The sequence below is a fragment of the Mus caroli genome, unplaced genomic scaffold (genome assembly GCF_978045245.1).
Source record: "Mus caroli unplaced genomic scaffold, Mus_caroli_1 scaffold_13, whole genome shotgun sequence".
NCBI classification, from domain to species: domain Eukaryota; kingdom Metazoa; phylum Chordata; class Mammalia; order Rodentia; family Muridae; genus Mus; species Mus caroli.
The window spans coordinates 119,547,578-119,575,067 of NW_028227268.1; the positions used below are offsets into that span (position 1 = coordinate 119,547,578).

The following is a 27,490-nucleotide window of genomic DNA, read 5'->3' on the forward strand; positions in this document are numbered from 1 at the left end:
AGCCTTAAGGGACCACGTGGTCTAGCTCCGTTGAATTCCAAGATCTCAAGGAGACCTTTGTGGTCTGGGATCAGGTGATGTGGTATGTCTCACTTCAGCGCCCTGCTTCTCGACGACGACAGACAGCTTGGTGACGGCTCTGCAGAGTGCCCAGGGTTTCCAGCACTGGATACTGGTCTTTTTAAGGAAGGCTCTTCTTGGCGCTGGAGACAATCCGGATTCCGGTTGGTGGCTGGTACAACCCATACTCTCCACTAAGGGACTCGCGGCCGCAGCTGCGTAAGCCAAGCCGGGAGGCGCAAAGGCTGTGGGAGGGGCTAGACGTCCGCCGGGCTCCGGAGCTGGTCCTCGTGGGCGGGGCCCGGGCTGAGCCCAACTTTCCGGGTGGAGCGCAGCTTCGGTAGTGGCGGAGAGGGCAGGGCCCGGAGCGCGGAGCCGCGCGGGGCTCGGGAGGGACTGGAGCCCGGCGCCCGAAGCTGCCAGATCCACCGCGGGAGCCGAGCCGCAGCCAGAACAGCCAGAACAGCCAGAGCAGCCTGAGCTCGCGATTCCGCGTCCGCCGGCCTATCGGCGTCTATTCCCGGCACAGTACAAGGCTAAAGGGGGCTGGGGGAGGGGAGCGGCGGCTGCGACCTCTGTTCCCACGCTCGGAACATTATCGACCCTGCCCTACCTGGTCCGGGCCTGAGCACCAAACACACAGGCGGTCGGGGTCAGTCAGTGAGTGACCTCATCCTGACAGTCTGGGGACCAAAAATGGAAAAAGACAAACGGATTCCGTGCGAAAGCATCGCGTGAGCTTAGGGCGCGGAGAAGAGAGAAGGCCTCCCCTGGTGCGGGAGGTGCCCAGGGCTTACGAGGCCTGGGTGGGCACAAGCCAGTCCGGCATCTTAGCAGCCACGACCTTCTTCCCTGACCAGAATTATCGACTGGCTGAGAGTCTAGCACCTGAAGTGTTGCCCTCTCCTGTTTGGGAAATCAGGACCAGGCTCAGCGACTCCCTGGAAAGCCTGCCTCCTACCCCAGCCCCACTGGTGCGGATGTGCCGCTGCCCACTGGAGCACCATGAAGGCATGATGACCTCAGCCGAAGCAGTTGCTGTGGCTGGAAGTGCCCAGGAGCATGGCCGCCCCAAGTGGCCTCCGGACAAAACCCAGGTCCTTGGGCAGCCTGCTCCGGTGAGAGTGGTTGTGGCAGCACTGGTGTGGCTGTTGGCAGGAGCCAGCATGTCAAGCCTCAACAAGTGGATCTTCACAGTGCATGGCTTCGGACGGCCCCTGCTGCTTTCAGCACTGCACATGCTCGCAGCCGCCCTGGCATGCCACTGGGGGGCCCAGCGACCCGTGCCACACAGCATCCACCGCCGAGTGCTGCTGCTCAGCCTCACCTTCGGTACCTCCATGGCGTGCGGCAACGTGGGCCTGAGCACTGTCCCCTTGGACCTAGCACAGCTGGCCACCACCACCACACCACTGTTCACACTGGCCTTGTCTGCGTTGCTGCTTGGCCGAAGACACCATCCTCTGCAGTTTGCTGCCATGGGCCCGCTCTGCCTAGGGGCTGCATGCAGTCTGGCTGGAGAGCTCCGGGCACCTCCAGCTGGTTGTGGCTTCTTGCTGGTGGCCACCTGTCTGCGAGGCTTCAAGTCTGTTCAACAAAGTGAGTGCCTGGGTCTCCATCTGAGGAGGTGGAGGGTGTGGCCGTGATGTTCCTGGGAAAGGGGGCGGGGGGGGGGGGGGGACAGTGATCCTCTTTACAGGCAAGGCTCAGAGAGTATTCAGTGAGTTCCGGCCTCAAACTTAAGCCTTAGAGGCATAGTTAATAACAGTTGTTGGTGAAATGTTTCTATAACTCGAGAATCCTTTTGTTCCACCCCATCCTACTGCCTCTCGCTGAAGCAAGCACACTTTATTATCCCCACTTGACAGACGTGCAGAGCCTGGGCCTTGTGCCAGTGAGCAACAGAGGCAAGATTTGAGCGTGGCATTCAGACTCCATGCTGTCTAAGCTGTGTGTCCTAGGATTAGGAACTCAGAAGGCCAGGGAGTATAAACTAGGGAATAGAAGGGAACGCAGAAAGGCCTTAAGCTGGTTGGGAACACAGAGCCCGAGGAGCTTTTTTACCAGGAGCTACAGTGTGCTGAACTTGGTTCTGGGTGCTGATCATAGGTTGTCATGACAACGTCCATCTTTGTCTTCATGTCACAGGTGATGGAATGAATAAGAGAGTATTTTACTGGGGGAGGGGGCAGAGGAGGTTAGGCTGTCCTGCTGAGAAGCTCAGGCTGGCCTTAAACTTGTGATCCTCCTGACTCAGCCTCCCGAGTGCTGCCAAGGGTCAGGGTCACAAGGCTCCCAAGGACTCCAAGTCTGGTCTGTGTGACTGGGTGCTGGCTCTGTCATGTGTGGGCAGCAGCAGGACTCAGGGCAGAAGTAAGGTATCCTTCCCTGCCCAGCCCCGGTGTGCTAGGGGGTAGAGGCTAACTTCCTGTCTGAGCAGTTGAGGGGCTTTGGAGTCATAGCTCTACTGTCCCTCCACCTTAATCCAAGGAAGAAGCAGGAGAGTTAGAATGTAAGGGGTCCCCAGGGCTGCTGAGCTATGGTTTCTGTAGCCTGCAGTGAGGAACGGCAAAGTGAGGCCTTAGCCCTGCCTGGCATCTTCTGTCTGGAACCCAAAGGTCTTGTCACTATCTCCCCAAGCCATGAGCAGGGTAAAAACAGTTCTATTTTAGTCCTCAGGTTACATGAGCTGAGTGAGGCCTGAGTTGGGCCTTGACGTGGCTCAGGGAAACCTGACTCTGTAGGGACACCAGGCAGAGAAGGCCCGGCTTCCAGCCCCACACTGCACCTGCCAGGACCAAGTACTCCTCATGCCAGGCTCGGGGCAGCTCCTGCCTGTAGGAGGGGCTGTGGCCAGCCAAGCGTTAGGGTGCGCAGGCTGTTCACAGTAGCACGTGACTGGCAGCCACCTCTTGGCTTCTGCTGGCTCTCTTCCTCTCTCTCAAGACTCAGCGTCTTCCACTGAGTGCGTTAGGTGCCCTTTACTTGACCAACGGTGGGCTGTTCGGTTCATATTGCCTACCCATCTGCTCTTGCCCAGGCAGTGTGTTGGACCATTTCTGTGTCCTCAGCACTTGGCCTAGGGCCTGGGTTAGGGGAGAAATTAAAATGATGTCTCTAATTAATGGTTGTGATGTCAGTTGATGTCAGATTGAGAAAGATCACTTAGTGAGCTGGGGCTCCCCCTCAGAAATGGGAGCCTGGCAGAGATGAGGAGAGTGGCTGGCTCCAGGATTGGGAGTGGATTTTTAAAAAAGAGGAAGTTTGCTTTGCTAAGGGCTCTTGGACAGGCTAGAGTGTACCAGCGCTGGCTTGCTCCATCCCTGAAAGCTCATGGTTTGAGAGCAGGGGGAGGAGTCCAGAAAGGGAGCTTAGGCAGCCACAGTCAGCCTGGGCTGGCTGCAGTGGCAGGGGGATGTGCAGAATGGAGCAGTGCTGCCCTCAGATCCAGAGAGGCAAGGAAAGGAGGTGCCAGCCTGCTGAGCCTGTTGTCATCTGTACACACCTGTGTTTCAGAACTTCCTTTGAGCCCCCAGAGAGTGGGGCACTGTACTTAGCAAGACGGAACTTGTATCAAGCGCAAGGTGGGCACAGGTGTGGTGGGGGTTTGATGAGGCTGCTGAGGGTGCTCTACAGCCACGATGCTGGTGACAGAGCAGCAAAGGATATCCTTGGATGTGGCACAGGCTGTGGCAGAGTCCTGTCAGTCCTCAGATTCAGAGGATGGTGTCCACCTCAGTGCTGAGTGTGTACCCTGAATGTAAGTGCACTACTGACCCCCTCCCCCCATCCAGGAGGAGACTGAGGCAGAGAGGTGACTGTTACACAGCTAGGGAAGGGACAAAGTGGTGAGAGGCCAAGAGGTCACTGCTCTGTGTGTGTGTGGCAGAGGTTGAGTGTGTTCAGACGCTGAAATTACCTTTGAGGCAGGTATGGAGGTGCGTGCCTGCAATCCTGGCATCCTGGGAGAATGGTGGGTTCAAAGCCAGCTGGGGCTACAAAGCCAGATTCTGTCTATAAGCAGAAAAATGGAATGCTTTTTCAGCCTGGCATGGTGGCACATGTCTGTAATCCCATAACTTTAGAAACTGAGACAGGAGGGTCTAGCCAGCCTGGTGTGGACTAGCCTGGGATCAGAGAGTGTTCTGGGTCAGCATGAGCTACTCGGAAAGCCCTTGTCTCAGGGCTAGTGAGATTGCTCAGTGCGTGAAAGCATTGCTGCACAGATGACCCGAGTATGAACTTCAGAATCCACAGTGGAAGGAGGGAACCAGCTTCTGCAAGTTACCCTGTGACCTTCACATAGTAACATACATACATGCATACATCACACAAATTGCATGCATGCGACATACATATATAGACATCATACATATGTGTAATACTTTTTTAAGTTACAGCGCCTGTCTCAGCCTCCCTCCCCCTTCCCCCACTTTGGAGGAGCTGGGACTGTGTAGCTCAGCGATAACTTTCTGGGCCCCAGCACCAGAAGGAAACAAAACAAAAAAAAAATATATATATATCTTTGGAAAAGCAGAGCATGACAAAGAGGGTTTTGGCAAGGGCGGGGTCACCGAGAGTCAGGACAACAGGCTAACATTTGGGGAGTTAGTCACTTCTGCCACAGGAATCACAGCTCCTTTGTGGGCTGCAGGGATGGGGAGGTTGGGCAGGGTGCAGGGGCTGCCCCTGAGAGTGAAGTCCACCTGAAACCGGAAGCCTTCCTGTACTGTCTTTGAGGCCAAGCCATGGACAGGGACAGCTCTCTGGTTGATGCACTTGGTGTGAGTGAGCAGAGGGATTATGACTATCTACCTGTTTCCAGAAATGCAGGAGCTGGAGAGACTGTTGCCTAAAGAACCAAGCCTAAACAGCCAAATGAGCTGAGAGGGGTAACTACCATTTCCTGTTGTAAGCACAGGCTCTGAGCAAGCACTGTGGGGCTCCTTGGAACGTGCATGGGGAAACGGCAATCCAGGTCCCAGGAGGGCACCAGCATCCAGTGTTAACTCCCCTCCGCTGACTCAGAGAAGGCTCACCCAGGCTGTGTGGGCCTTCAATGGTGGCCATGCTTTTTCTGTATGAATCAATCAGCTCTATGGCTGGTATGGCCATAGGCACAGACAGCCACACTTTTGTAGGCGGCAGGATCCCCTTTCCTTGAAAACCTAAAAGGTGTCCTTGTACTTCTGGGTTCATCTTGACAAGCCCCACTGGTGTTGGTAGTTTGTTGTTGTTGTTTGTTTTTTAAGATGCGATGCCGATCATGAAGCCAGAGCCTGTGGTACACACACACACCTGCAACCCCAGCTCTAGTGGGTGGGAGGATGAGAGGATGAAGAGTTCAAGGCTAGCCTCTGCTACACGGCCAGCTCAAAGCTGCCTTGAGCAACGTGAGGATTTGTTTCAGAAAACAAAAGCAAACAAAGCCCCCAATTCTCAATCATAAACAGTGAGTGACTGCCAAGAGCCAACAATGACCGTCTTGTTGGCCCTTTGTCATCTCCGTGGTTGTAAGTGAATGGCATGAAGGCTGCTCTCACCATTTTCACTCAAAAGGGTTTTCTTAACCGTTTTCCTTCTTCCTCCCCCTCCTCCTCTGTCCACGCTCCTTACCCCCCCACCCCCCAAGCTGCTGCTTCTGTTGTTATAACTGGCAGTGGAGGCGCTAGGCCCTCTGCTGCTCTGTCCCTGCTTCCTGACTGGAGCTGCAAAGACCTTGTTCTTAACATCTCAGCATTTGCCATATTATGGCTTTTGTATATGCTATCCTTGTAAAATTTTCATGTTTTACGCAACTCAATAAGGGAGGAATGGGCACAGGTCACAAGCCCGGGTGGCCTGGCTCCTCCACCACTTGTAAGTCATACTTCAGAGCAGAGTACTAACCCTGCTCAGAGTCAGGACCAGCCTCCGGGAGGCTGGGCTATGAGGATGGGGCTGTATGCTCAGTGGGCGCTGTCTCTATACCAGCTGATGATGGTCACTCTCCTGGTTGCAGGTGCTCTGCTGCAAGAAGAGAGGCTGGATGCGGTGACCCTGCTGTATGCCACTTCTTTGCCCAGTTTCTGCCTGCTGGCCAGTGCAGCGCTAGTGCTGGAGGCTGGCGCAGCCCCACCGCTGCCTCCCACTGACTCTCGCCTCTGGGCCTGTGTCCTGCTGAGCTGCTTCTTGTCCGTGGTCTACAACCTGGCCAGCTTCTCCTTGCTGGCCCTCACATCTGCCCTCACCGTCCACGTACTGGGCAACCTCACGGTCGTGGGCAACCTCATCCTGTCCCGGCTCCTGTTCGGCAGCCACCTCAGCGCACTCAGCTACCTGGGTATCACCCTCACCCTTTCAGGAATGTTTCTTTATCACAACTGTGAGTTGGTGGCCTCCTGGGCTACCCGACGGGGGCTGTGGAACAGGGACCAGCCTGGCAAAGGTCTTTGAGACCTGGGGGAGCTCATGAGCTCTACCTGGACAGCCCCTGCCTGAATCTAACCTTGGACAATGGCCACGAGGAAAGGGAGAGGTGCTATGTCTGCCAGGCCTGGGAAAGAAGGCACCTTCTGGCAGGGCTGCCTGGGAGGCTACACACCAGGGACTTTGAGAGAGACCCACCTCCTGTCCCTGCTTGCCTCACCTCTCACAGCAAACCCTGCCACTGGATGGTGGGTCCAAGTCTGGCACATGTGTTTGCCAGAGGAACCAATGTCAACGACTATGATGAAGGTTGCTGGACAAACTTAGGAAACCTCAAAGTGTTAGGATGAAGACAATGCTCGGCAGTCACACAATCTTTCCTGGGGGGCGGGGGAAGTGGAGGCTGTGAGGGTCACCAGAGCAGGCTTCGTCATGGCTGGGCTCCCCTAAAGACGGGGTAGCCTATGCCAACTTCAGGTAGCTACTGAGGCCTCACTCTGGTGCCTCCACCCCTGGATTTGGGCCTTCCATCCCCAATAAAGTATTTTTTCTTGGGACACCTCTGTCATTCCTTTGGGCTCCAGCCAAGGGAATATCAAGGGAGTGGTTGGCTACCACATGGTTCTCCCTCGCTCCTTGGCCCCGTGTTGGCCTCCAGCCTAGCACTGTTCTCTACAATGCCCCTCCACTGGCCAGGCTACCATAGACCAGCTTCAAGACGGTGGTATTGGTCACCCCGCTGACCTGCCTTACCCTGGTCTGGACCACCTATTTCAGGCACTGTTCTCTTGGAGGGATCTTCCTAAAACCACATGTTCAGGAGCTCTAGTCTGTGCTGGGGACAAAGTCAGGGAGGGCTTCCTGTTGGACACCATGAATTCCCTTTTAACTCTGTGTCCTTGCCAACTACTGTCTCACTTGTCTCAGACCCCAGTCCCACAAGCACAGTGTCAGCACACCTTCGTTTGTGTCTTCAGCACAGTTCCCTTCCTGCATAGCCTCCTGCCTTCTGGCTACATCCTTACCTGGAAGAGAAAGGCCCCGCCTACCATGCAACTGTCCATGGAGGTCAGAGCTACCTGATGAGGGGCAGAGTTCAGGGTTTTAGGTGCATGGGGCCTGTCACAGGGGCAGCTTGACAGAGGAGCAAGAACCAAGGAAGTACCCAAGGCTATCCCAGGGCCCTAGGTAGCAGGTCTTTCATGCAGTGAACCTAGGGCATGATCCCCACTTTAAAGCTAGCCCAGAACTCCCCAACTGGCTAGCCCAGATTTGTCTACCCACCCCTCATCTCAGCCTTGAATGTAGACAGCTAAGTCCCTATACTTATTAAAACAGATAAGAACCTAGCCTGGGGCACTAAGGCCTAGCACCTAACCCTACTCTGTCAGCCTAACTCTTCCCCCTGTGTAGTCAGCCTTTTATTTATTTTTTTAGATAGGGTTCTATGTAGCCTAGGCTGGCTTCAAAGCCACTATGTAGCTGAGGGTGACTTTGAACTCTGTAACTTTGGCTGTCCTGGAACTCACTCTGTAGACCAGGCTGGCCTCAGACTCACAGATCAGGGCTTGGATTACAGGCTGCTTACAACAGTCACCTGGTGGTGTTGGTCCCCGGTATGTTCGGCAGTGCTGGAATTTCAAGCATCCTTGGCAAGTAGCATCCTACCAACTGAGCTACCTCTCTAGTGCCTCCCCTCTCCTCTCTGAGCACTAATTAATCATGCTTGGGGTTATAATGATCCTTGGGGGTGGGGTGGGGTAGGGTGGGGACTCAATGAGAAGCCCAATGGCAAGGAGGGGGTGACCAGTACCAAATGACTGCCATTATTTCGGGTATCCTGAGGGTATCCTGAGGCTGAGTGGGAGAGGGACAGGTGACAATGCCAAGGAGCACAGGCAGGCATAGGATTTCCTAGGCTCAGCCTCTACCAGGCTGGCCTTACAAATGACCTTGCTGAATCACTGCCACCCTCCTCTCTGACTCAGAGATGCCACTGGCTGGGTCTGTCCCACCCTTATGCAGCCTGCCCATCTCTGGATTCCACTCTTGGGCTGGGCGGGAGGGATGCTTTGGCTGGGAGAGAGCCTCCTTGGGGACTCTTGTCTTTGTTGGAGACTTCCCACTGTCCTAGGAGCTTCCCTGCCTGGCCCTCACTGAGGCTCTTTGGCCTCAAAGACAGATGCCTGCTGCCTGGGGAGTCAGTCCCCCACCCTACACACAAACACACACATACACACGCACATGCACACACACAGAAACACACACATGCGTACACACACACACAGGACAGGGGGTTAAATTGATCTGTGCTTGACCTTTAGGTGTTGGCCTGTCACCACTCACTGAATTGATGCTCTCAGGGCTCCCCAGTTTCCAGCTGGAGCTTAGAGACCCACAGCAGAAAGTAGGAACCTGGGCTAGTCCTTCCTGGCCTCAGGGTATCACTGGGAGTGAGGATCGCTGGATAGCTAGTAGGTAGAATCCCAAGGGCAAGGTCTGTGTCCCTCCAGGGGATCTGCTGCCTTAGGCAGGTGGCCTCACCTCTCTGAGGCTTCATCTTTGATCTTTGTATCTGGAATAACCTATGTTGCCTTCCTGGGAAAACTCTTCTCTCCCTCACCGCTGCCACCTCGAGTCTGAAGCGCCAGCTGAGTGTGACCTTCCTCATGGTGGACCTTCCTCCAGTGGCATTCCACCTGAGCTGACCAGCTTTTCTCCTCTTCCTGACCCAGCTCCCGAACCGAGGTCTTCAGCATTGGCAAAGGGTGTGTCTGGGAGCAGCTGTAACAGCCAGAGGCATCGCAGGATCTCTAGAGATGGTGGAAACAGCCCTCTGCTGGTGATGGTCTTTGAATTGTACATGCATTACTTGTGACTTCTGTCTTAACCAAACCCTTATCACACCGTTGGCTTTAACTTTTGTGGTCTGAGGTACAATAGCAAACTAGCTGTTCTTTCTCACAATGCCACAGACCTGTTCTTACAAGCATCGGGCTTAGCCATCAGTGTTCAATGCCTTTCTTCTTGAGCGCAGGGCTCTTACCTTGTCATGCCGAGCAAGTCCTTTACAGCTTCTGCCCAGCATATCCAAAGGGCAAAGGTCACTCTTCCTGTGGTTGGGGGGGCAGGACTGCTAATTAAATCAGGGTAACCTACACACAACCATGGTGACACCACATGTGATAACTGTAACTAAGACGCTTACAGTGTCAACTGATGGGGTAACCTATCCTATGAGGTATGCTGGACAAAGAAATACTTTAAGGACCTGGGCAAGCAGAAACAGACCAGGTGTAGTATCACACTGCTACTCAGAATGGCTCATGACATAAAATGCAGGGATTTATTTATTTCTGGAATTAACCAATTGATATTTTCAGACTGTAGCTGACAGTTGCAGTAATGATTTTTTTCTGTTGCTAACCACGTTCCCATCCCTCAACAAAACCAACTTTTAAGGAAGAAAGGGCTGACTTGTTTGGTATTTGAAGTTCTAGTCCATCTTGCCAGGGAAGTCAAGCGCAGGGGCCTTAAGTAATTGGTTACATCAAACCCACAGTCAAAAGTCTGGGAGTGATTAATGCGTGTATTCAGGTCAGTTTCTCAGTCCAAGCCTCCAGCCCAGGGGAATGGTGCCTCTCACAGTGGGCAGATCTTCCCACCTCAGTTAACCCACTCAAGATATAACACACCGCCGGGCGTGGTGGCGCACGCCTTTAATCCCAGCACTCGGGAGGCAGGGGCAGGCGGATTTCTGAGTTCGAGGCCAGCCTGGTCTACAAAGTGAGTTCCAAGACAGCCAAGGCTACACAGAGAAACCCTGTCTCGAAAAACCAAACCAAACCAAACCAAACCAAAAAAAGATATAATGCACCACAGGCAAACCCAGAGGCCCGACCTGGTGATGCTAGGCGTTAGCTAATCCGGTGAACAACCGAGACAACCTTCACAAAGATCACTATCAGAAATTGTAGAAAGTGAAAATGGGGATGGATATGAGGGTGTACTAATGCACTGGTGAAAAACAGGAGCTCTGGGGCAAGAAGTAGGTTTGAGTCCTAGCTCTGGTACGTGGTGACCTGGAGCAAGGGCCTCCAGTTCCCAGGCCTCCCTGCTGTAAATGGGGCAGCAGTGAAACCTGACTCGCTGTAGCTTTGTCTTTTTTTTGTTGTTGTTTTGTTTTGTTTTTTCGAGACAGGGTTTTCTCTGTGTAGCCCTGGCTGTCCTGGAACTCACTTTGTAGACCAGGCTGGCCTTGAACTCAGAAATCTGCCTGCCTCTGCCTCCTGAGTGCTGGGATTAAAGGCGTGCGCCACCACGCCCGGCTCTCGCTGTAGCTTTGAGAAGCAGCTTGGGAAGCAAGCGCTCAGTACTGAGTGGCCTCAGTGTTACTTATTCAGTGAGGCTTCCGAGTTCCTCCCCTGGGCAACTTGGTCTTCTCTGCACCCTTCCTCCGGGGCCACCTGCACTTTGACTGCCCCAAGGCACTGCTCTTGCCACACAGAACAAGGATGAAGTCTGAACCCAAGGCTCCTTGCCAGGTCTTGGGGAAGGCAGGAAGCTGGAGCCCTGCTGGGCATCCTGCCATTGTGGACTTCAGGCAAAGCCCTGTCACAGCCTTAGTTACTAGGGTTCCCTGCCTACCCTGCCCTGGCACTCTTGGCTTGCCAGTCTCGAAGGCCAGGGCAAACAAGGACTTCTTTCTTCAGTGCCAGAGGTTGACCGCAAAGGTCTTGTACATGTTAGGCAAGCTCTCTTCCAGTTCTAGAACACTTCTTGGTTTGGGGGATATGGCTCCATTGGTAGAACACACAAAATATTAGGTTTAACCTGCTGATAATTCAAGCACTCGGGAGGTAGAGGCAGGAGGTTCAGAAATTCAGTCATCTTCAGCTACAAAATGATTTTGAGGCTAGCCTAGACTACATGGGAACAAAACCCAAACCAAATGGACAGTAATAACAAAACAAGATAAAGGACTCTTTGTGCTGTGTCCCCGTACCACCCCACCTCCCTACCCCCAGGAAACAGGGTGAGCCTCTCCACCTGCTGAGCTGGTGGCCAGTCTACTTTGTTGAGTAATTAGACTTTCAGTATAAGCTCAGGTGAAGAAAATACTGAAGGAGCTGAGCCAGAAGGCCCAGGGCTCAAAGACACTGGTGAGAGAGCTGGGGGCAGAGTAGAGTAATAGATTGTTTAGAAGTCTGAAAGTTTCCATGATGACACACACCAGCACTAGGGAGGCAGGTGGATCTCTGAGTTTGAGGCCGGCCTGATCTACAGACAGCCAGGGCTACACAGAGAAACCCTGTCTCGAAAAAACAAATTCTGGAAGTTCAGTATTTTGAATTAGTTTTTGCACTAGGCCTTAATATGCCAGATTACAGATAAAAGTGCTAAAGTTCTGACTAGCTGAAACTCGGTCATTATCTTAATAGAAATCAAGGCAGGAAGAAAGGATGACCCATATCCCCGAATAGGCAACTGTAACTGGCATGACAGTGAGGTTGCTTGGTAATCCTTTAATCCTTACCAAAATGTAAACGGAAGAGCCTGGCAGGCAGCACACACCAGTAATTGCAGCGCTCTGGAGGGTGAGAAAGGATTGCAAGTCCTGGACTATAGAGAGATCATGCCTCACACCCCTACACACACACACACACACACACACACACACACCCTCAATCCCTTTCCCTCCCCAGCCAACACATAAACTTTGAAATGAGCAGTAAGCTTCAAGGTCTTGTCTTCAAATATACCTTTCTGGGGTTTTCAGCCAAATATTTTCTCTAACTCCAAATTCTTCTGCTCAGTTAGCAGAACACTTACTCTATTTTACTCAGTGAACTGTTGCCCTTTTCCGGAAACACTGTGCCATATGCCTATAGTCACAGCCCTAGGGAGGCTTGGGCAGGATTACTGTGTTTGAGTCTGAGACCAATCTAGGCTACACAGTAAGTAAATTCTAGGTCAGCCTGGTCTACACATTAAGACTCCGTCTTAAAACAGCAAACTAAAGTCTGAAGGGAGACATCTGCAGTATGTCCACAAACATCCACGGTATGTTTTGACACTGATGGCCCAGAGAGGCTTCTGCTCAGCCTGTTTCCAGAGAAACGCCCAGCATCCGAGCCCAAGCACAGGCTACTGCTCACCCATGAGCCTCTGAAAACCTTACTTACCTCTGCTAACTCGTCGAGGCAGGCACCATTAAAGACAGAACCCTACAATATAGGACACCCCCAAAGTACTCTCATTTATTTTGAGCGAGTTCCTTATGAGGAAAACTGAGCAGGCTGGAACGTTCCTGCCTTCCAGCTTAAACGAGCTCCATGCTTCCAGCTTAAGCATGCACTGAGCACTCCGCTCAGGAGTGGGCCAGCTCCCCGTATGAATAGGAACAGGCTCCCTGACTGTAATCGCTCTGGTTCTTCTGTGCAGCATCAGAGGCAAAGCATTCTTTGTCTCCCCTCTGCGGCCTGAGGAGTTCCCTTACCTGTTTTAGGGATTTGCAATCAAGTAGAGCTGGATTCTTGGCCTCCAAGTAGAAAAGAATTTGAGGATGACACAGTTTGAAGCAGAGTTAAGAGTTTATTTAAAACAGACAAAAACCAAAAACCCAGATATATTAAGCACAAGGATTTAGAAAAAGAGGACCAGGGGAAGAAAACAGACTCTTTCCAACACATGTGGCATCTCAGAGTCACGGTTAAGTCTCTCCCCACTCCACCAGTCCTCCCCTGTCTGTCTCTGTCTGTCTGTGTCTGTCCATCTATCTCTGTGTCTCTCTCTCTGTCTCTCTCTCTGTCTCTCTCTCTCTCTCTCTCTCTCTCTCTCACACACACACACACACACACACACACACACACACAGAGAGAGTTTCCAGTGGCTTTGGAACTTAGCCTAATGTGATCATGGCTAGTTTCTAGTTTCTGCTTTGGATAGGATCACAGCTAAGGTAAAGAAAGTCATAGGTCACAGGCTTACAGGGGACTTTTTTTTTTTTTTTTTTTTCGAGACAGGGTTTCTCTGTATAGCCCTGGCTGTCCTGGAACTCACTTTGTAGACCAGGCTGGCCTCAAACTCAGAAATCCTCCTGCCTCTGCCTCCCGAGTGCTGGGATTAAAGGCGTGCACCACCACGCCCGGCACAGGGGACATTATTATTATTTTTTTTTAAAATGTCTTATTTTTGAAATTCCCAGAAACTGTTTAGGAGTAAGGCCACGTTCACTATTATTTTAACACAAAATCTCTATAAATAAAAAGTGTTGACTTCTAGCTGGCAATCTTTACAACAAACAGTGATTGTGCTGGAATTCTGCAGGAGGTGTCAACCAGCTTCCTGCTCCTTTTCATGGCCCCAGAGTAGGAAGAATGTAGGCGCTGGAGGGTGAGGCTGCTGACTGTCTTAAGGCTGTTGTCACATCAACTCATCAACTCAACTCATACTCGGTAAACATACTTATCCACCTGCTCTTGGAGGAGGAGCTATTGGCGCTGATGGCTGCAGAGGGAGGGAGGTCATCCTCCTTTGGCGACTTGGCCACTGGTAAGGTGCCCACACCCTAGCAAATGATCCCACACCATGAGCAACAGGCAGCACCAACTGGATTCAGGGTATTGATGTTAAAACAAGGTGGACTTGTTGGAAGGGAGGCAGGATGAGGGTGCTAGGAGGAACTGGCACACAGATCCTATAAATGTGTATTTCCCCAAAATACAGTTTACAAAATAAATAACAATATGGAGCAGGAGGGGGACCCCCGAGAACAGTGTGGTGCCATGCATGAAGCTGCTGTAACACAACACCTTACTAGCCCAGCTTTTAAAGATCTGAACACAGAAATGTCATGAGCATGGGGATGGAGTGGTGTAACTTACTGGGAAAAGGTGTTCTGAGAATGTGGGATGGGTAAGAGAGGATACAGGGGTGAGTATGAGCAGTGTCCATGAAGTCTGGTGAGAGGGAAGGATGGCCACTCTGTAAGGTTAGCATTTTAAAAATAAAAATGATTCCACACACCATCATCATATGACTAATATCTCATTCTGTAGTACACACCCTAGAGAAATGAAAACTTATGTTCACACATACAGTAACCTGTGTACACATGTTTATAGTAATTTTATCTATAATCCCCTAAAAGAGACAGCTCAGGTGTGCTTCATTGAGTCCAGTGTAGCACAGTCACACACACCATCATAGAGCAAAGACGCGTGGCTGCGGGAAAGGCACACTCCAGGCTGCACATACCGAGCATCAGCAAACCCATAGGATGCACACAGCCAGGCACATGCTTACCAGAGACTGTGGTTGGGTTGGGGGTCTGACCACAAACGGGACCCAAAACAGCATCGTTTGGGCAGTAGAACTGCTGGAGTCCTGATTTGTGATGAATATGTGAATCTGTGCACAGGCAGAGGCAGGCTGATCTGAGTTGGAGGCTAGCCTAGGTTATATATCAAGTTACAGGGCAGCCAGAGTTACATAGGGAGACCTTGACCAAAACCAATCTCAAAGAACTGGACTGGGGATTGGCTTGGTGGTAGAGCATCTGCCTAGCATGCATTGAGGCCTTAGGGTAGGATGACCCAGAGAACTGAGTTCAAGTTAATTTTACATGCTAATTTAGGAGCATTTTTTTTAAAGATTTATTTTTCTTTTCTGTGTATGAATATTTTCCCTACATGTATGTATTTGTACTGCATGTGTGCCTGGTGCTCTAGGAGATGAGAAAAGGGCAGCAGATTCTTTGGTACTAGAGCCATAGACAGTTGTGAGTCACTATGCGGTGCTGGGAATCAAACCCCAGGCCCTCTGTAAGAGCAGTAAGTTCTCATAATCACCGAGCCGTCTCTCCACCTCCAAATGTTTTCTTTTAATGACAAAAAGGCTTGAATAAAGTTCTTTGTTTAAAAAAAAAAATCTGTGTTTCTACCAGTTTCTACCAGGTGAAGGCTGAGGTGGGAAGGGATGGGGTTGCTCTTGGTGAAGGATGACAGTAGTCTAGAACAGCAGTTAGCTTCTTCCTCTCCTGCCCACCTCATACCAGGCTCTAGATTAGACTGTTAACAGTGTTTGTCAGTGTAACTGGAGTCACCTGGGACAAGGGACCCTCCACTGAGATGGGCTTCTTGATGTGAGAGGATCTAGTCCACCATGGTTGTGGCTACCTGGGCAGGTAACACTGAGCAGGTCCCCGGGAGCAAGCCACATTCTTCATGACAGAGTTTACCATGTAAGTCAAATAAACCCTTTCCTCCCGCAAGATGCTTTGGGCGAGTCTTATACCACAAAAAACCACACTGTAGCACTAAGTCTTGTCTGGGCAAGGTGGCACATACCTGTGAACCCAGCATTCCTAAAATACAGGAAAGAGACAGGTACTCAAGGCTACACAGCCTGGGCTACCTGGGACCAGGGATTAAACCAAACCAAGCCAAACCAAACCTTCTTGAATCAGACCCTAACACCAAGGGCTTCTGAGCAGCCCTGAATCTCAAGGCCTGCTAGAGACAACTCACTTGTTCCTCACTCTGTCCTCATAGCTCCTCAACAGTCAGCTCTGCAATTCTGCACGCGGTCCTGTGTCAGGACTCTTAGGTTGCAAAGTGAGAACTCTGGAGGCGGCTTCTCAGATGAGACCTAGCAGAGATCAAGCCATTTCTTCATCTCTCTCACATAGAGGCTTTGAGAACATGCATAAACTAAGGCCTGTGTATGGGTAGGATTGCTGATCTGGGCACCACTGGGATCCAAGCACTGTGTGAATCTGATCTAGAAAACCAGAATTGGGCCACTGTGGTAAAGGTAGAAGGGGCAATCTCTGTAACCCTGGTTGAAGACCCCTAATCTAGCAGGCTGGCACTTACTTTGAGACATCCAAGAGCACCAGGAAGCTTCAGGATTTGCCTCTGAAAGAACGAGGTGGGATTTTGGCAGATTTGTTTCTGGGTTAGTCATCTCCAGGAGGGCTGCAGGAACCCCAGCTTGCCGTATGCACTGGGCACTGGTTCCTATGTCTTAGCACCATCTGCCAGCTCCACCCTACCACTCACAGAAAAGTTACCCTCACTATATTATAAGAAATGAATGTACCCTCTGAAAACACAGGTGACAAGATAGTAATTGTTGGGAATTTCTGTTGTTGATTTTGTTTTTGAGATAGGGCCTCATATGTAGCCTAGGCTGGCCTCAAACTCACCTTGTAATCTCCCTGCTTCAGCAATCTGAGGTTACAGGCAGGCACCACCAAACCTGGCTGGACTTCGAGGTTAAATGCTATAGCAACACTGTTTTCTGGCGTCATGAAAAGCACCACCTGCTGTGCTCCTGCAGCAACAAAAGTCAAGTTCAAGTTCAGACCTTGGGGTACTGTAGTTACTGGTGGGCTGGCTTACAGTGGGATCATCAGACGGGTCTCCTTCTCGTAGATGTCTGGGATCCGTCCCATTGGCGAGTCCATCATCTGCATTGTGTTCTTGCCAAACAGCTGCAACTCGTAATGGATGAGCTGCTCCCAAAAGCCACTGTTGGGCCGGATGATGGGCCTGCATGACTTGGTCCAAGTGTGGGCATCTACAAGGGACATGGCATGGTACTTCATGAGGTAGGCGAGGCACAGGGCAGCTGAGCGGCTCACGCCAGCAGCACAATGCAACAGTGTGCGGCCTTTCTGCATCTCCACCGAATGGATATGGTCGGCAATGGAGTCGAAGAAATCAGAGAGGCGAGCGACTGGCGCATCGACCACAGGCACCTGCACATACTGGATACCCTCGTAGAAGGTGTTTGCTACCTCTACTGAGACGTTGATGACTGTGGTGATCTGATTGCTGGACAGTAGGAGCTTGTTGTTGGCAGCCACACCATTGCTGATAAACAGGCTCTTGGTGATCTGTGAGAGGCCTCTGATTGAAGGCTGGGGGAACTGAACTGGGAAGGCACTCCAAGGTGAAGTCATCAAGGTGGAAGTCGACAGTCCGTGCTGTATTAAGCTTGCATCTTTCTGCTAGGCTGTGCCCACTGAAACCTGCAGGACGGAGGAGGAAGTTTGGAGGGTAAGAACCTATGCATCGAGAAGTACAGCAGAGAACTCAGTGATTACACCAACATTCACATCACTTAGCCAGAACTGTTGCTCAAGTGCTGGGGGTCTTTTCACACAGAGGAAGGGGGCCAGCCATGGCCAGAGAGACCGTGAACAATGGAAGGGATGGGCCTTGGGTTTACTGGGGTGGGTTCAGGAGAAAGAGGGTGGTTAGGAGCTGAGGGAGTAGAGCCACTGAAAGAACATTAGGGTGGATATGTTCCGATTACGTTAAGTAGAACTGGACCCAAAGGTTAAAGGTGACAAGAGGGAAAGTGATATGACAAGTCTTTCCATCTTCTCATAACCAGCCAACAAGTCTAGCTGTTTTCAGCACACATAACTGGTGTCATCTACTACAGCACAGCTAGTGGAAACTCATGTTTTCTGCTCAGCTGTGTGACTTCCAACATTAATGACCTCAAAGTCAACTGAGAGCAAACAGAAAAGAGCCTTGGTGATGGTCACCTGGAACTGCAGCATTCAGGAGGTAGAAGAGAAAGGTGGGGCCCTTGCTTTATGGGTCCTGCCCCCCCAACAAAGAGCTGAGGAAACAAACTGCAGGGGGTTTTTGTTTGTTTGTTTTGATTTAATTTTTTTTCCTTGTCACAGAAACAAAGCTGTTTTCTTAAAATTAACCTTTGAGAAATCGGGATTTCCCAGGCAGGCCAGTTTCAGCTAGCATAAGGTCATGGCCTACCTTAATCCTCTCAGAATGAAAAGTCATTCAAGGTAACCTCAGGCCAATCAGTTATTTTCCCACTGTTCTGTCTCCCTGTTCCTGCCTTCCAAGGAATGTGACTTCCAAGTGACATTTGGTTTTGTTTCTGCTCTCTTCAGTCCCTCAGAGGTAAAGTTAAAATGCAAAGCCGAGTGGGAATGACAAATAAAGGCATTTGTTATAGAGTTGCAAAGATAGTAAGAAGCGGTTATAGACAGTAGGACATGGTAGAGCAGACCTGGAAGCTGAGGCAAAATGTGGTGTTCCTAAACCAGCCTGGACTACGGAAACTCTTTCAAGACAGAGGGAGAGGGAGAGGGCAAGGGGAAGGGGGAGAGGGGAGGGGAGGGGAGGGGAGGGAACAGAAACTTCATCTCCTGCTTTTTACATTTACAACCAACCAGGCTTTTGGCATCTAGTTAATTTGTAGCCGTGAAACCTGAGACTCGATGAAAACCAGTTTTGTTCATCATTAGACAGCAAGTTCTGAAGGCTGATATTTCTGGTGGATTACACTTTCGGGAGAAAGTTGGCAAATATAGGTGGGGCGCTGGTTAAATTCTGGGTTATAAACGTGGAACAGAGTCCACAAGTAGATGAGCGGGAGGTGCCACAACAAGTCTAGGAAGCTTGGCCTCTCTACGTGGTGACAAGACTCAAACGAACTTACCTCCTTCCCTCAGTACCCCGGAAATCTTTCAGGACGCAATTTCAGGCCGGAGCCGCGGGCGACCCTTTCCAAGAAAGAGAGGGCCCTTCATGATTCCGGACCTTGGTAGCAACGGCTTCTCCTCGCGGAACAATGGGCAGTTCGGGGCTTAGGGGGACCCCGCGACTGACTCTGTACCTCGAAGGACTACGCAGTTCCCAGGCGTTTGGGAAAAGCTGGGTGGGCTGCAGCAGGGCGTACCCGCCCGTCTCCACAGAAACGCGCCAAGTAGAAAGACCATTGCTACGCCCACCGCCTGCACGCCCCGCCCACTCACCCGTCGTCTCCTAGGCAACACGCCCTACAGAGTCTCACTAAGAACGCCTAAAGACCGTCGCGCCGTCCGCCTGCCAGTTGTCTCCCAGGCAACGCACTCCAGTGTAGATAGTTGCTCCCCGTCTGCGCGTCTTTCCACCATGGTTTTAGGTCTTGCTAGCTTTCCTGAGTCGCTCTCTAGCCCGTCAGAGACCTCTACACAGCCCAGAAGGCCTTCAGTCAAATGGGACTTGGGCCCGGATTACAGGAAGAGTTCGGAAGAGACTACCGCTTCTGGTTCGAACTTCCGGCGCGAGAGACTGGACAGCCAGCCGGATCTTGGCCTCCACATCCAACCACAGATCTACTTCCTGCGGCCGCGGCCCCCACTCCCCAAATTGTTATTCAGGTGTGGCTCGGGTGTACAAAGCAGTTGTCAGACCCGGGACCCCGTAAGGGAATCCGAGCTTTCAGACTCACTTTGCTCCAGCCGTGTCCCCCAGCCCCCACCCTGAGATGTTCCTCCGATCGCAGCAATGTCGGGATTTTTCAGACCCAGGCCAACCCGTAGGACCTTCAGAAGCCCGTTCTCTGGGCCGAAAGCACTGTCCCGTTTCTAGCCATCCGAATGAATCCTGACCCGGGCTTAGTGTAGGCTTGACGTCGTGCGGTCCGAGCGCACTTTGTCTCAGGCAATTGGTCTCAGGCTCCAATTGACTTGGCAACTCCCTGCCTTCCCATTCTCCAGCGTCCTGGGAAAGCCTTCAGTTCCCCAATGTTTGACTCCAATCCTGTCCCCCCTTCTTCAACCGGCATCATCCTAGGATGTAACAAGTCCTACAGAGGATTTATTATGGAAACACAATTTGTTTCAAAAATGACCAGTAAGCCGGGCGTGGTGGCGCACGCCTTTAATCCCAGCACTCGGGAGGCAGAGGCAGGCGGATTTCTGAGTTCGAGGCCAGCCTGGTCTACAAAGTGAGTTCCAGGACAGCCAGGGCTACACAGAGAAACCCTGTCTCGAAAAAAAAAAAAAAAGTGACCAGTATTTATTACTTGATAAATTTGGTGCCTCACCAAGTAAAGAGGATCTTTAAATATTTAGTCTCTTTTTGGTTGAAAATAGGACTTAGACTTGTGTGTAAATTCCTGACCTTTGACTCTGTCTTCCCATCCGCACCTGGGTATGTTGAGTCATCCTGCATAAAAACCAGGAAAGTGGAACTGGGTAGCTTTCGATGTTCGTTCCTTTGTATTAGCAAGCACTGCCTGACGACAGTTGTTCCTAACTCATAGGAAAATGAACTGGAGAACGTTATTAGAATCCCCCTAAAGGTGCTTTGTTTTCTTCTTAACTGAAAATGGTTGCACGTGCTTGTAGTCAAGCACCCTGGTGCTGGAGGAAGGAGGATTGGAAATTCAAGGTCACCCTCAGTTTAAGAGGGAGTTCTAGGCCAGCCTGGATACACAAGACCTTGTCAAAAATTATACATCATTTTGTTTGTTAGGGTTTGTTGGTGGTGGGGTTTTTTGTTTTTTGTTTTTGTTTTTTTGTATTTTATGATGATCTTATTCTGATGTGCTAACCAATAGAGACTGAGTTTAGTATAAGTTGTCATTGTATTCCTTCTGTTCCTGTGTGTATCAGACAGCCATTTCTGTTTCAGTCAATCCATGTGTGGTTCTTCCCTTTTTGCTATTGTTTGTTTGGGAATCTGTATTCAGAAGCACGTCACCAGCACGTCTGTCATGTCCCTGCTTTCCTTTAGAGTGGTTTGCCAATCATCTCAAAAGTAACATAGACTCAGCAACTTCAACAACAACAAGCCAAACAGAAGTCGGAGCAGCAAACCAATCACTGTGCTGGCTAGTTTTTGTCAATTTAAAACTACTAGTTTTACCTGGGATGAAGGAACATCTTTTGGGGAATTGCCTACAGCTGATGGCCTGTGGGCGTGTCTGGGGAGCAGTTTCCTAATGACTGGTGTGGGAGGATGTAGGGCACTGTGGACAGTGTCACACCTTGGGTTGTATAAGAAGGCCAGTTGAGTAAGTCATGAAGAGCAAGCCAGTAAGCAGCCTTCCACTGTGGTCTCTGCTTTAGTTCCTGACTTCAGGTTCCTGCCCTGAGCCCTGCCTCAGCCTTATTTGATGAGCGACTGCAACCTGTAAGCTGAAGTAAGCACTCTCTTCAAGTTGTTTTTGGTCAGTATTTTATTACAGCAATTGACAGGCTAAGATAATCCATATCTAAGTATATGTGTGTTTTATTTTTAAAAAGCATACAACACAAAAATTCACTCTTTAGTAAATAGTAACCACTGTTTAGTTGCAGTGGCTGCAACTTTTTTCTCTATCTAGTTATTATACCAAGATATTTATTCTTGATTATATGTATTATATCAACTGACTTAGCACAATGATCCACTGGCTTCCAAGTTTTAGAAATGTATGAACAATTGTTGTTTTAAATGGGAAAACCATTGAAAAACACTTCATAATATAACTAAATTATCAAAAAATGAGAACCCAGGAGCTGGAAAGATGGCTCAGCAGGTAAGAGCACTGACTGCTCTTCCGGAGGTCCTGAGTTCAAATCCCAGCAACCACATAGTGGCTCACAACCATGAGATCTGATGCCCTCTTCTGGGGTGTCTGAAGACAGCTACAGTGTACTTACATATAACAAATAAATAAATCTTTAAAAAAAAAAAGAGAGAGAGAGAGAGAGAGAGAGAACCCACTGGCTAACAACACCATCTGTTATTTGTTGAGACATGTAGCCCAGGTTGGCTTTAACTCATAATGTAGCTAAGAATAGCCTTGAACTTCTGATCCTCCTGCTTCTGTCTCCCAAGTGACTTTTATTGATGCTGGAGATCACCAGGACCATGTGTGTACTAAGCACATTCTACCAATTCATTCCCAGCTGCCCATTCTGCTCATATTGCTCCACACCTCTTACCAGTTGTGGGTGTCTCCAACCCACTGATGCCCTGGGGCCCAGGATGCCTATGGACAGCAATATCCAACATGGCAACTGATGTAGCAAACTGTAACATTAACTTGATTGCATGGTCCCTGGTGTAAACTTTGTCAATAGCATTGTTGTCTTGCAGTGTCAAAAGGTGGAACAGCTTGTCAAAGTCCCTAAAAGTCCTGTAACACCCCAAACTTTTCTCATTTTTAAACATTTCCCAAACCCTGCCGTTAGACTCTACTTATTAGCTAAATCTGTGTCCATCCAAATCCTCCCTCATCTCTCTTCTTTCTTCCTTCCTTCCTTCCTTCCTTCCTTCCTTCCTTCCTTCCTTCCTTCCTTCCTTCCTCTCTCCCTCCCTTCGACAGTTGCCTACGTAGCCCAGGCTGGCCTTGGGCTCCATCTTCCTGCTTCTAGCTTCCCAAGTGCTGAGCTTACAGACATGGACACAGCTGGTTTTCTTTCCTTTCCTTTTATTTTTTTTCTACCTTGTTCTGTTCTCCCCTCTCCAAGATTAGATCTCTTAGATTTAGGCTGTGAAGGAAGAACTCCCCACTTCTTCCTCTCTAAACTCATCTTTTACCTCTACCTTCCAACTTTTTTTTCCCCCAAAGATTTATTTACTATTATAGATACACTATAGCTGTCTTCAGACACTCCAGAAGAGGGCGTCAGATCTCATTTAGGGTGGGTGCTGGGTTGTGAACTCAGGACCTTCAGAAGAGTAGTCAATGCTCTTACACGCTGAGCCATCTCTCCAGCCCCTCCACCTTTACTCTTACCCGGCATTTTCTCCTTGAGCTGACACTCAGCATTTTGGGGGTTGCTCACCTGGAGAGAGCTTGACTAGTGTTTGCAGCCTGAGGGTCCACGCCAGCCCCTTCACAGAGGAACAGTAATAACAATAGCTGCTAGGGAAAGTATTGGCTCAGGACCCCCATGACGAAGTTCTCAGCACAAAGATTTATTTGCTCCAGAGTGACAGAAGGCTGGAAATAAGAGACAAAGACAGGAGATAGAGGATGAGGGAGAAAGGGAAGGGAACAGGGGAGATAGGACAGGGGTATTTGTCCTGAAAGACAGAGGACTGCTTCTGGATAGAAAGGAGACAGACTTGGCACATAGAAAATAGCAGTTTATAAAGGAACAGTGGGGAACCCTGTGTTAGGATGAAGTGTTTAATTTTAATTGGGCATGTTAATATTAGGTGAGCCAACGGGAGCTTTTAATTGCTGGACTTCGATATTTTGATAGATGGACCTTGGTAGTCAGTCTCAGGAGGAGGAAGTGGCCAAATAAGGAGCCAGATTTTGGGGGCTAGCTTAGGGATGTGATCTGCTTTTTAGCAAGATGAGGAAATGGGGGAGAAAGTCAAGGCCTGCCAGAGCCATGCTCTACATGCTGGGGCTGGCCAGAGTCCCTTCAATAACAACAGTAATAATTGTGAGGACTCTCTCTGCTGCCACCTCTCTTGTGGACTGCTTTGGACCTTTCTGTGTCCTCCCTGTGCTCGGGAAACGGCCTTGTTAACATACCTCGTCTTCAGGCAAAGCTTGGAATGGTCTCCTCCTCACTCCTCTGAACATGAGAAAACCACTTCTCTCAAAATCCAGGTGTGGTGGCACATGCCTTTAGTCCCAGTGCTTGGGAAGCAGAAATAGGTGGATCTCAAAGAGTGCTTTTTTTCTCTGTGTAGCCCTGTCTGTCCTGGAACTCACTCTGTAGACCAGGCTGGCCTCGAACTCAGAAATCCGCCTGCCTCTGCCTCCCAGGTGCTGGGATTAAAGGCGTGCGCCACCACCACCTGGCCTCAAAGAGTTCTAAGCTAGCCTGGTGCCTTAGTCAGGGTTTCTATTCCTGCACAAACATCATGAACAAGAAGTGAGTTGTGGGGGAAAGGGTTTACTCAGCGTACACCTCCAAACTGTTGTTCATCTCTAAAGGAAGTCAGGACTAGATCTCAAGCAGGTCAGGAAGCAGGAGCTGATGCAGAGGCCATGGGAGGGATGTTACTTACTGGCTTGCTTCCCCTGGCTTGCTCAGCTTGCTTTCTTATAGAACCCAAGACTACCAGCCCAGAGATGGCACCACACACAAGGGGACCTCCATGCTTGATCACTAATTGAGAAAATGCCCCACAGCTGGATCACATGAAGGCATTTCCCCAACTGAAGCTCCATTCTCTGTGATAACTCCAGCTGTGTCAAGTTGACACACAAAACCAGCCAGTGCACCCGGCTCACAGTAAGCTCCAGACTAGCCAGAGCCATAGCAGACCCTGCCTCCAAAAGAAAACTAAATAAACCCAGAGAGGTATTTTCCATTATTCCAGTACCTATCAAATCGGGCGTTGAGCCGCAGTCTCTAACCTGTCCCACCTTCCCCTCTCTCCTCTAGCTTAATGAATACCAATGATGCAAATGTGAAGAAGCTGTTGCCCAAGAGCCATTTATCTCGGGTGATTATTCGTGACAACCTCAACGCACAGCGCATCTGCGAGATGGAGGTAAAGTGCCCGCCAGGTTCTGTGCTTGGAGCTCACCACTCTACACTCCCAATCCCTCTGTCCCTCCTTCCTTCCTTCCTTCCTTGCGGGTTGCCTATGTAGCCTGGGGTGGAAGCAGAGCTCTCAGCTCCTGGAGCTGATAGGGGGCCATGGAAGTATTTGAAGACAGGTCCCATCTTTACAGTGGAGTTGGTGTCTTGCCCAAGGTATCACACTCGCTCTGCATGGCTGAAGAGACGCAGAGGGAAAGACCCCTTGGCTCACATCCTGTTTTGTTTCCTCAAAACACTTTATTGTCCATGCAGAACTTCAGGCTTGCAGTCTGAATTGGCATCAGCACTATATGGATAGGCTTTTAAAAAAATTTCTTTTGAAAACTTACCCCATTTTCAGAGGAGAACTGAGGCAACAACAGTGGCAAACCCACAAGACACAAACTAAGATGGGGTCTATGTATGTTCTCTGTGTTAACCTTCTCATGCTACGGTCTGGCAGAATCGGTTGGGACTCAGAGATAGACCAGTTTTATACACTTTATTTGTAAAACAGGATTTGAAATTCTTCTAGTTATGGGGTCTGTAACGTAGATCTGAACTAGTTTAAGCAAAATGGAGAACCTGAGTTCATGTACCAGGATAGGTAGGACAGGGCAGCCGACCCAGCCTCCTCTGCAGCTCTTGCTATCTGCCTTTTGAAGTCTGGATTTCTTTTAGGGGTGTATCACTTTCTACCAGGCTTAGAAATAGTTGGGCATTATCTTACACCCTGATTACACTGTAGTGAGGGGACCACCTGCAGTTGGTTCCCACACCCCTCCCCCAGCCTGGTCGTTGCCGTGCTCCACTGAATGAGGAGTTGTCCTCCAGACCCAACAGTGTTGTTGAGCCAGCACAGGAGTTATGGAATGGATGAAGTTAGAACTCCCTGTGTTGACAGGCTGTGACAGGTAATATGTAGGCATAGATAAGGTAGACATGTCAGAGATATATGCCAGAAGTCACAGATAATATGTAAACAGCACAGGGAGTCATAGGGACACAGTGTGAGGATTTTTGGAAGGAGAAAGAAACAGGATGGAAGTCGATGGAAAAAAGAGCAGCACACACCTTTAGTGAAGTTCCATGTTTGGCCACCTCCTCCTCCGGAGGCCAACTACCAAAGCCCACCACTTCCTCCTCCCACGAGGCCGACTACCAAAGCCCAGCTACCACAATATTGAATCTCAGTCTCAGAGTTTGAGGCCAGTCTGGTTGACAGAGTGAGTTCCAGGACAGTCAGGGCACCTATCTTGAAAAGCTGTCTTAGAAAACAAACAAACTCCAAACCAAGGTGGACCTCCTTGCTCCTGGGACCTCCATTTCCTCATTCCCTTAGGATTTCCATGCATTTGTTGTTTACTTTACGGTGCTGGGAATTGAACCCAGGGCTTCACACGTGCTAGGCCAGTTCTCGATGACTGAGCTGCATTCCTGGCCCCCCAGATACCTATTTCCTTAGATCAGTCTTCAGATTGTTAAGGTCAAAATCAGGCCCCTCGGCTGCAGAGCATCAGAGGGCACCACGGTAGTCTATCTAGCCTGATGCCCTCTCTTTAAATAATGAAACTGGGGTTCCCTGTAGTCCAGGCAGTTTCGTGGGATGAAAATCGGGTCTAACAGGCACCTTACCACTGATTGGTCAGCAGCCTCAGATGTATCTGGCTACGAAGTGACTTGTTTATCCTAAATCCACCTCTGATTTTCATAAGATGAAAGCCTCTGACAAGACTAAGAGGAAGATGAGCTACTTGTACGACCACCTGAAAAAGAAGTTCATGATGGACCAGCTGAGAAAGATGATTCGCTGGAGGCGGGATTCCCAGAGCACCCAGGAATACTTGGATAAGGAACGGGTCTGAAGATGCTAGAGATGGCGAGCTGACCACTGTGAACCATGGCAGAATGATCTGCCCCAAGAACAGAACCACCCTGGTGAGAGCGGAGGAGCCCCAGAGCAGCTGGTCTCCACCATGGTAGAGCAATAAAAGGAAAGTCGCGGATAGGATAGGAGCACAAAACACACCAGTTCTAACTTGCTTTGCTCCATGCCAGCCCTCCTTTCCCTGTGAAATCCCCACAGCCACCTATGCTTGGTGGAAGAGCCAGTCTCCTTGGTTTGTGTAAACATGGAAACTTATGCCTGTATTTCCTTCTCTTCTTGTTCCTCTGTCCATCTCTCTCCTTATATTGTCTGTCCCTCTTGTTCCCCTCCCCACCCCAACCCCCGCATATCAGTTCTTCTTTCCTTCTCTCCTCATTTTGGGCTGAAGCCAGAGCTTTGCATATGTGCTCAGCACGTGCTCTGTCTCCTGCTGTACACACACACCTGAGGTGACACATCGGCCAGCTGCGCCAGGGCTGTGGACATCTTCAATGGAAAGGATTGAGTAATGTGCTGTGCATCATCCAAGTGGTAAAGAGGTCAGGGTGAGGTACTAAGCAGTGCTGCTATTTCAGCAGCCTACCAGCTCTGAGATCTTGAAACCTCTCTGGGCTCCTGTTCCTTATCTGAAAGAGTCAGGCAGTAGAAAGGTAACCTGCCTCTAGGGGCTGGCAGATGGCAAGTGTCACGCCCAGCGCTCATTCTTTCCAACTGCAGTCACAATGGTGATATCCTTTGGCTACCAGCCCTCCTGATGCTACTGCAAAGCAAATTTGGACCTCCTGTCTCCTGTCTGCCCCCCCCCCCCTGCCTGCTTAACTCACGGTTGCTTTTCT

General features: G+C 50.3%; 3 protein-coding genes across 5 annotated transcripts; 2 read left to right on the forward strand and 1 right to left on the reverse strand.

Moving 5' to 3' along the window:
• On the forward strand, positions 1-7,025 carry Slc35e4 (solute carrier family 35 member E4). Its single transcript, XM_021177533.2, has 2 exons — positions 1-1,659; positions 6,062-7,025. Exons 1-2 carry the CDS (start codon positions 1,041-1,043, stop codon positions 6,493-6,495), a joined length of 1,053 nt encoding a protein of 350 aa, XP_021033192.1. The 5' UTR covers positions 1-1,040; the 3' UTR covers positions 6,496-7,025.
• Dusp18 (dual specificity phosphatase 18) lies at positions 3,984-19,408 on the reverse strand. Of its 3 annotated transcripts, XR_015044817.1 has the most exons (3): positions 18,955-19,256; positions 16,679-17,506; positions 3,984-4,074 (listed from the first exon to the last, which is right to left on the reverse strand). XR_015044817.1 is itself a non-coding variant. In XM_021178136.3 (2 exons), the coding sequence occupies exon 2, from the start codon at positions 17,435-17,437 to the stop codon at positions 16,871-16,873; it is 567 nt and encodes a 188-aa protein (XP_021033795.1). In that variant the 5' UTR covers positions 17,438-17,506; positions 19,271-19,408; the 3' UTR covers positions 12,965-16,870. The 3 variants fall into 3 exon arrangements, 2 of the variants coding, with proteins under 2 accessions (XP_021033795.1, XP_021033794.1); XM_021178136.3 differs by lacking the exons at positions 3,984-4,074; positions 18,955-19,256 and adding an exon at positions 19,271-19,408 and having other exon boundaries at positions 12,965-17,506; XM_021178135.3 differs by lacking the exon at positions 3,984-4,074 and having other exon boundaries at positions 12,966-17,506.
• Positions 19,404-27,490, forward strand: CUNH5orf52 (chromosome unknown C5orf52 homolog). The gene is made up of 3 exons (XM_021178137.3): positions 19,404-19,657; positions 24,626-24,734; positions 26,482-27,490. Exons 1-3 carry the CDS (start codon positions 19,410-19,412, stop codon positions 26,629-26,631), a joined length of 507 nt encoding a protein of 168 aa, XP_021033796.1. The 5' UTR covers positions 19,404-19,409; the 3' UTR covers positions 26,632-27,490.

Coding starts and splice junctions, on each gene's coding strand:
- Slc35e4 (XM_021177533.2), top strand. CDS start 1,041: ATGTGCCGCTGCCCACTGGAGCACCATGAAGGCATGATGACCTCAGCC. Junction 1,660..6,061: donor CTTCAAGTCTGTTCAACAAA/GTGAGTGCCTGG, acceptor TCCTGGTTGCAG/GTGCTCTGCTGCAAGAAGAG.
- Dusp18 (XM_021178136.3), bottom strand. CDS start 17,437: ATGACTTCACCTTGGAGTGCCTTCCCAGTTCAGTTCCCCCAGCCTTCA.
- CUNH5orf52 (XM_021178137.3), top strand. CDS start 19,410: ATGGTTTTAGGTCTTGCTAGCTTTCCTGAGTCGCTCTCTAGCCCGTCA. Junction 19,658..24,625: donor CTCCCCAAATTGTTATTCAG/GTGTGGCTCGGG, acceptor TCTCTCCTCTAG/CTTAATGAATACCAATGATG. Junction 24,735..26,481: donor AGCGCATCTGCGAGATGGAG/GTAAAGTGCCCG, acceptor GATTTTCATAAG/ATGAAAGCCTCTGACAAGAC.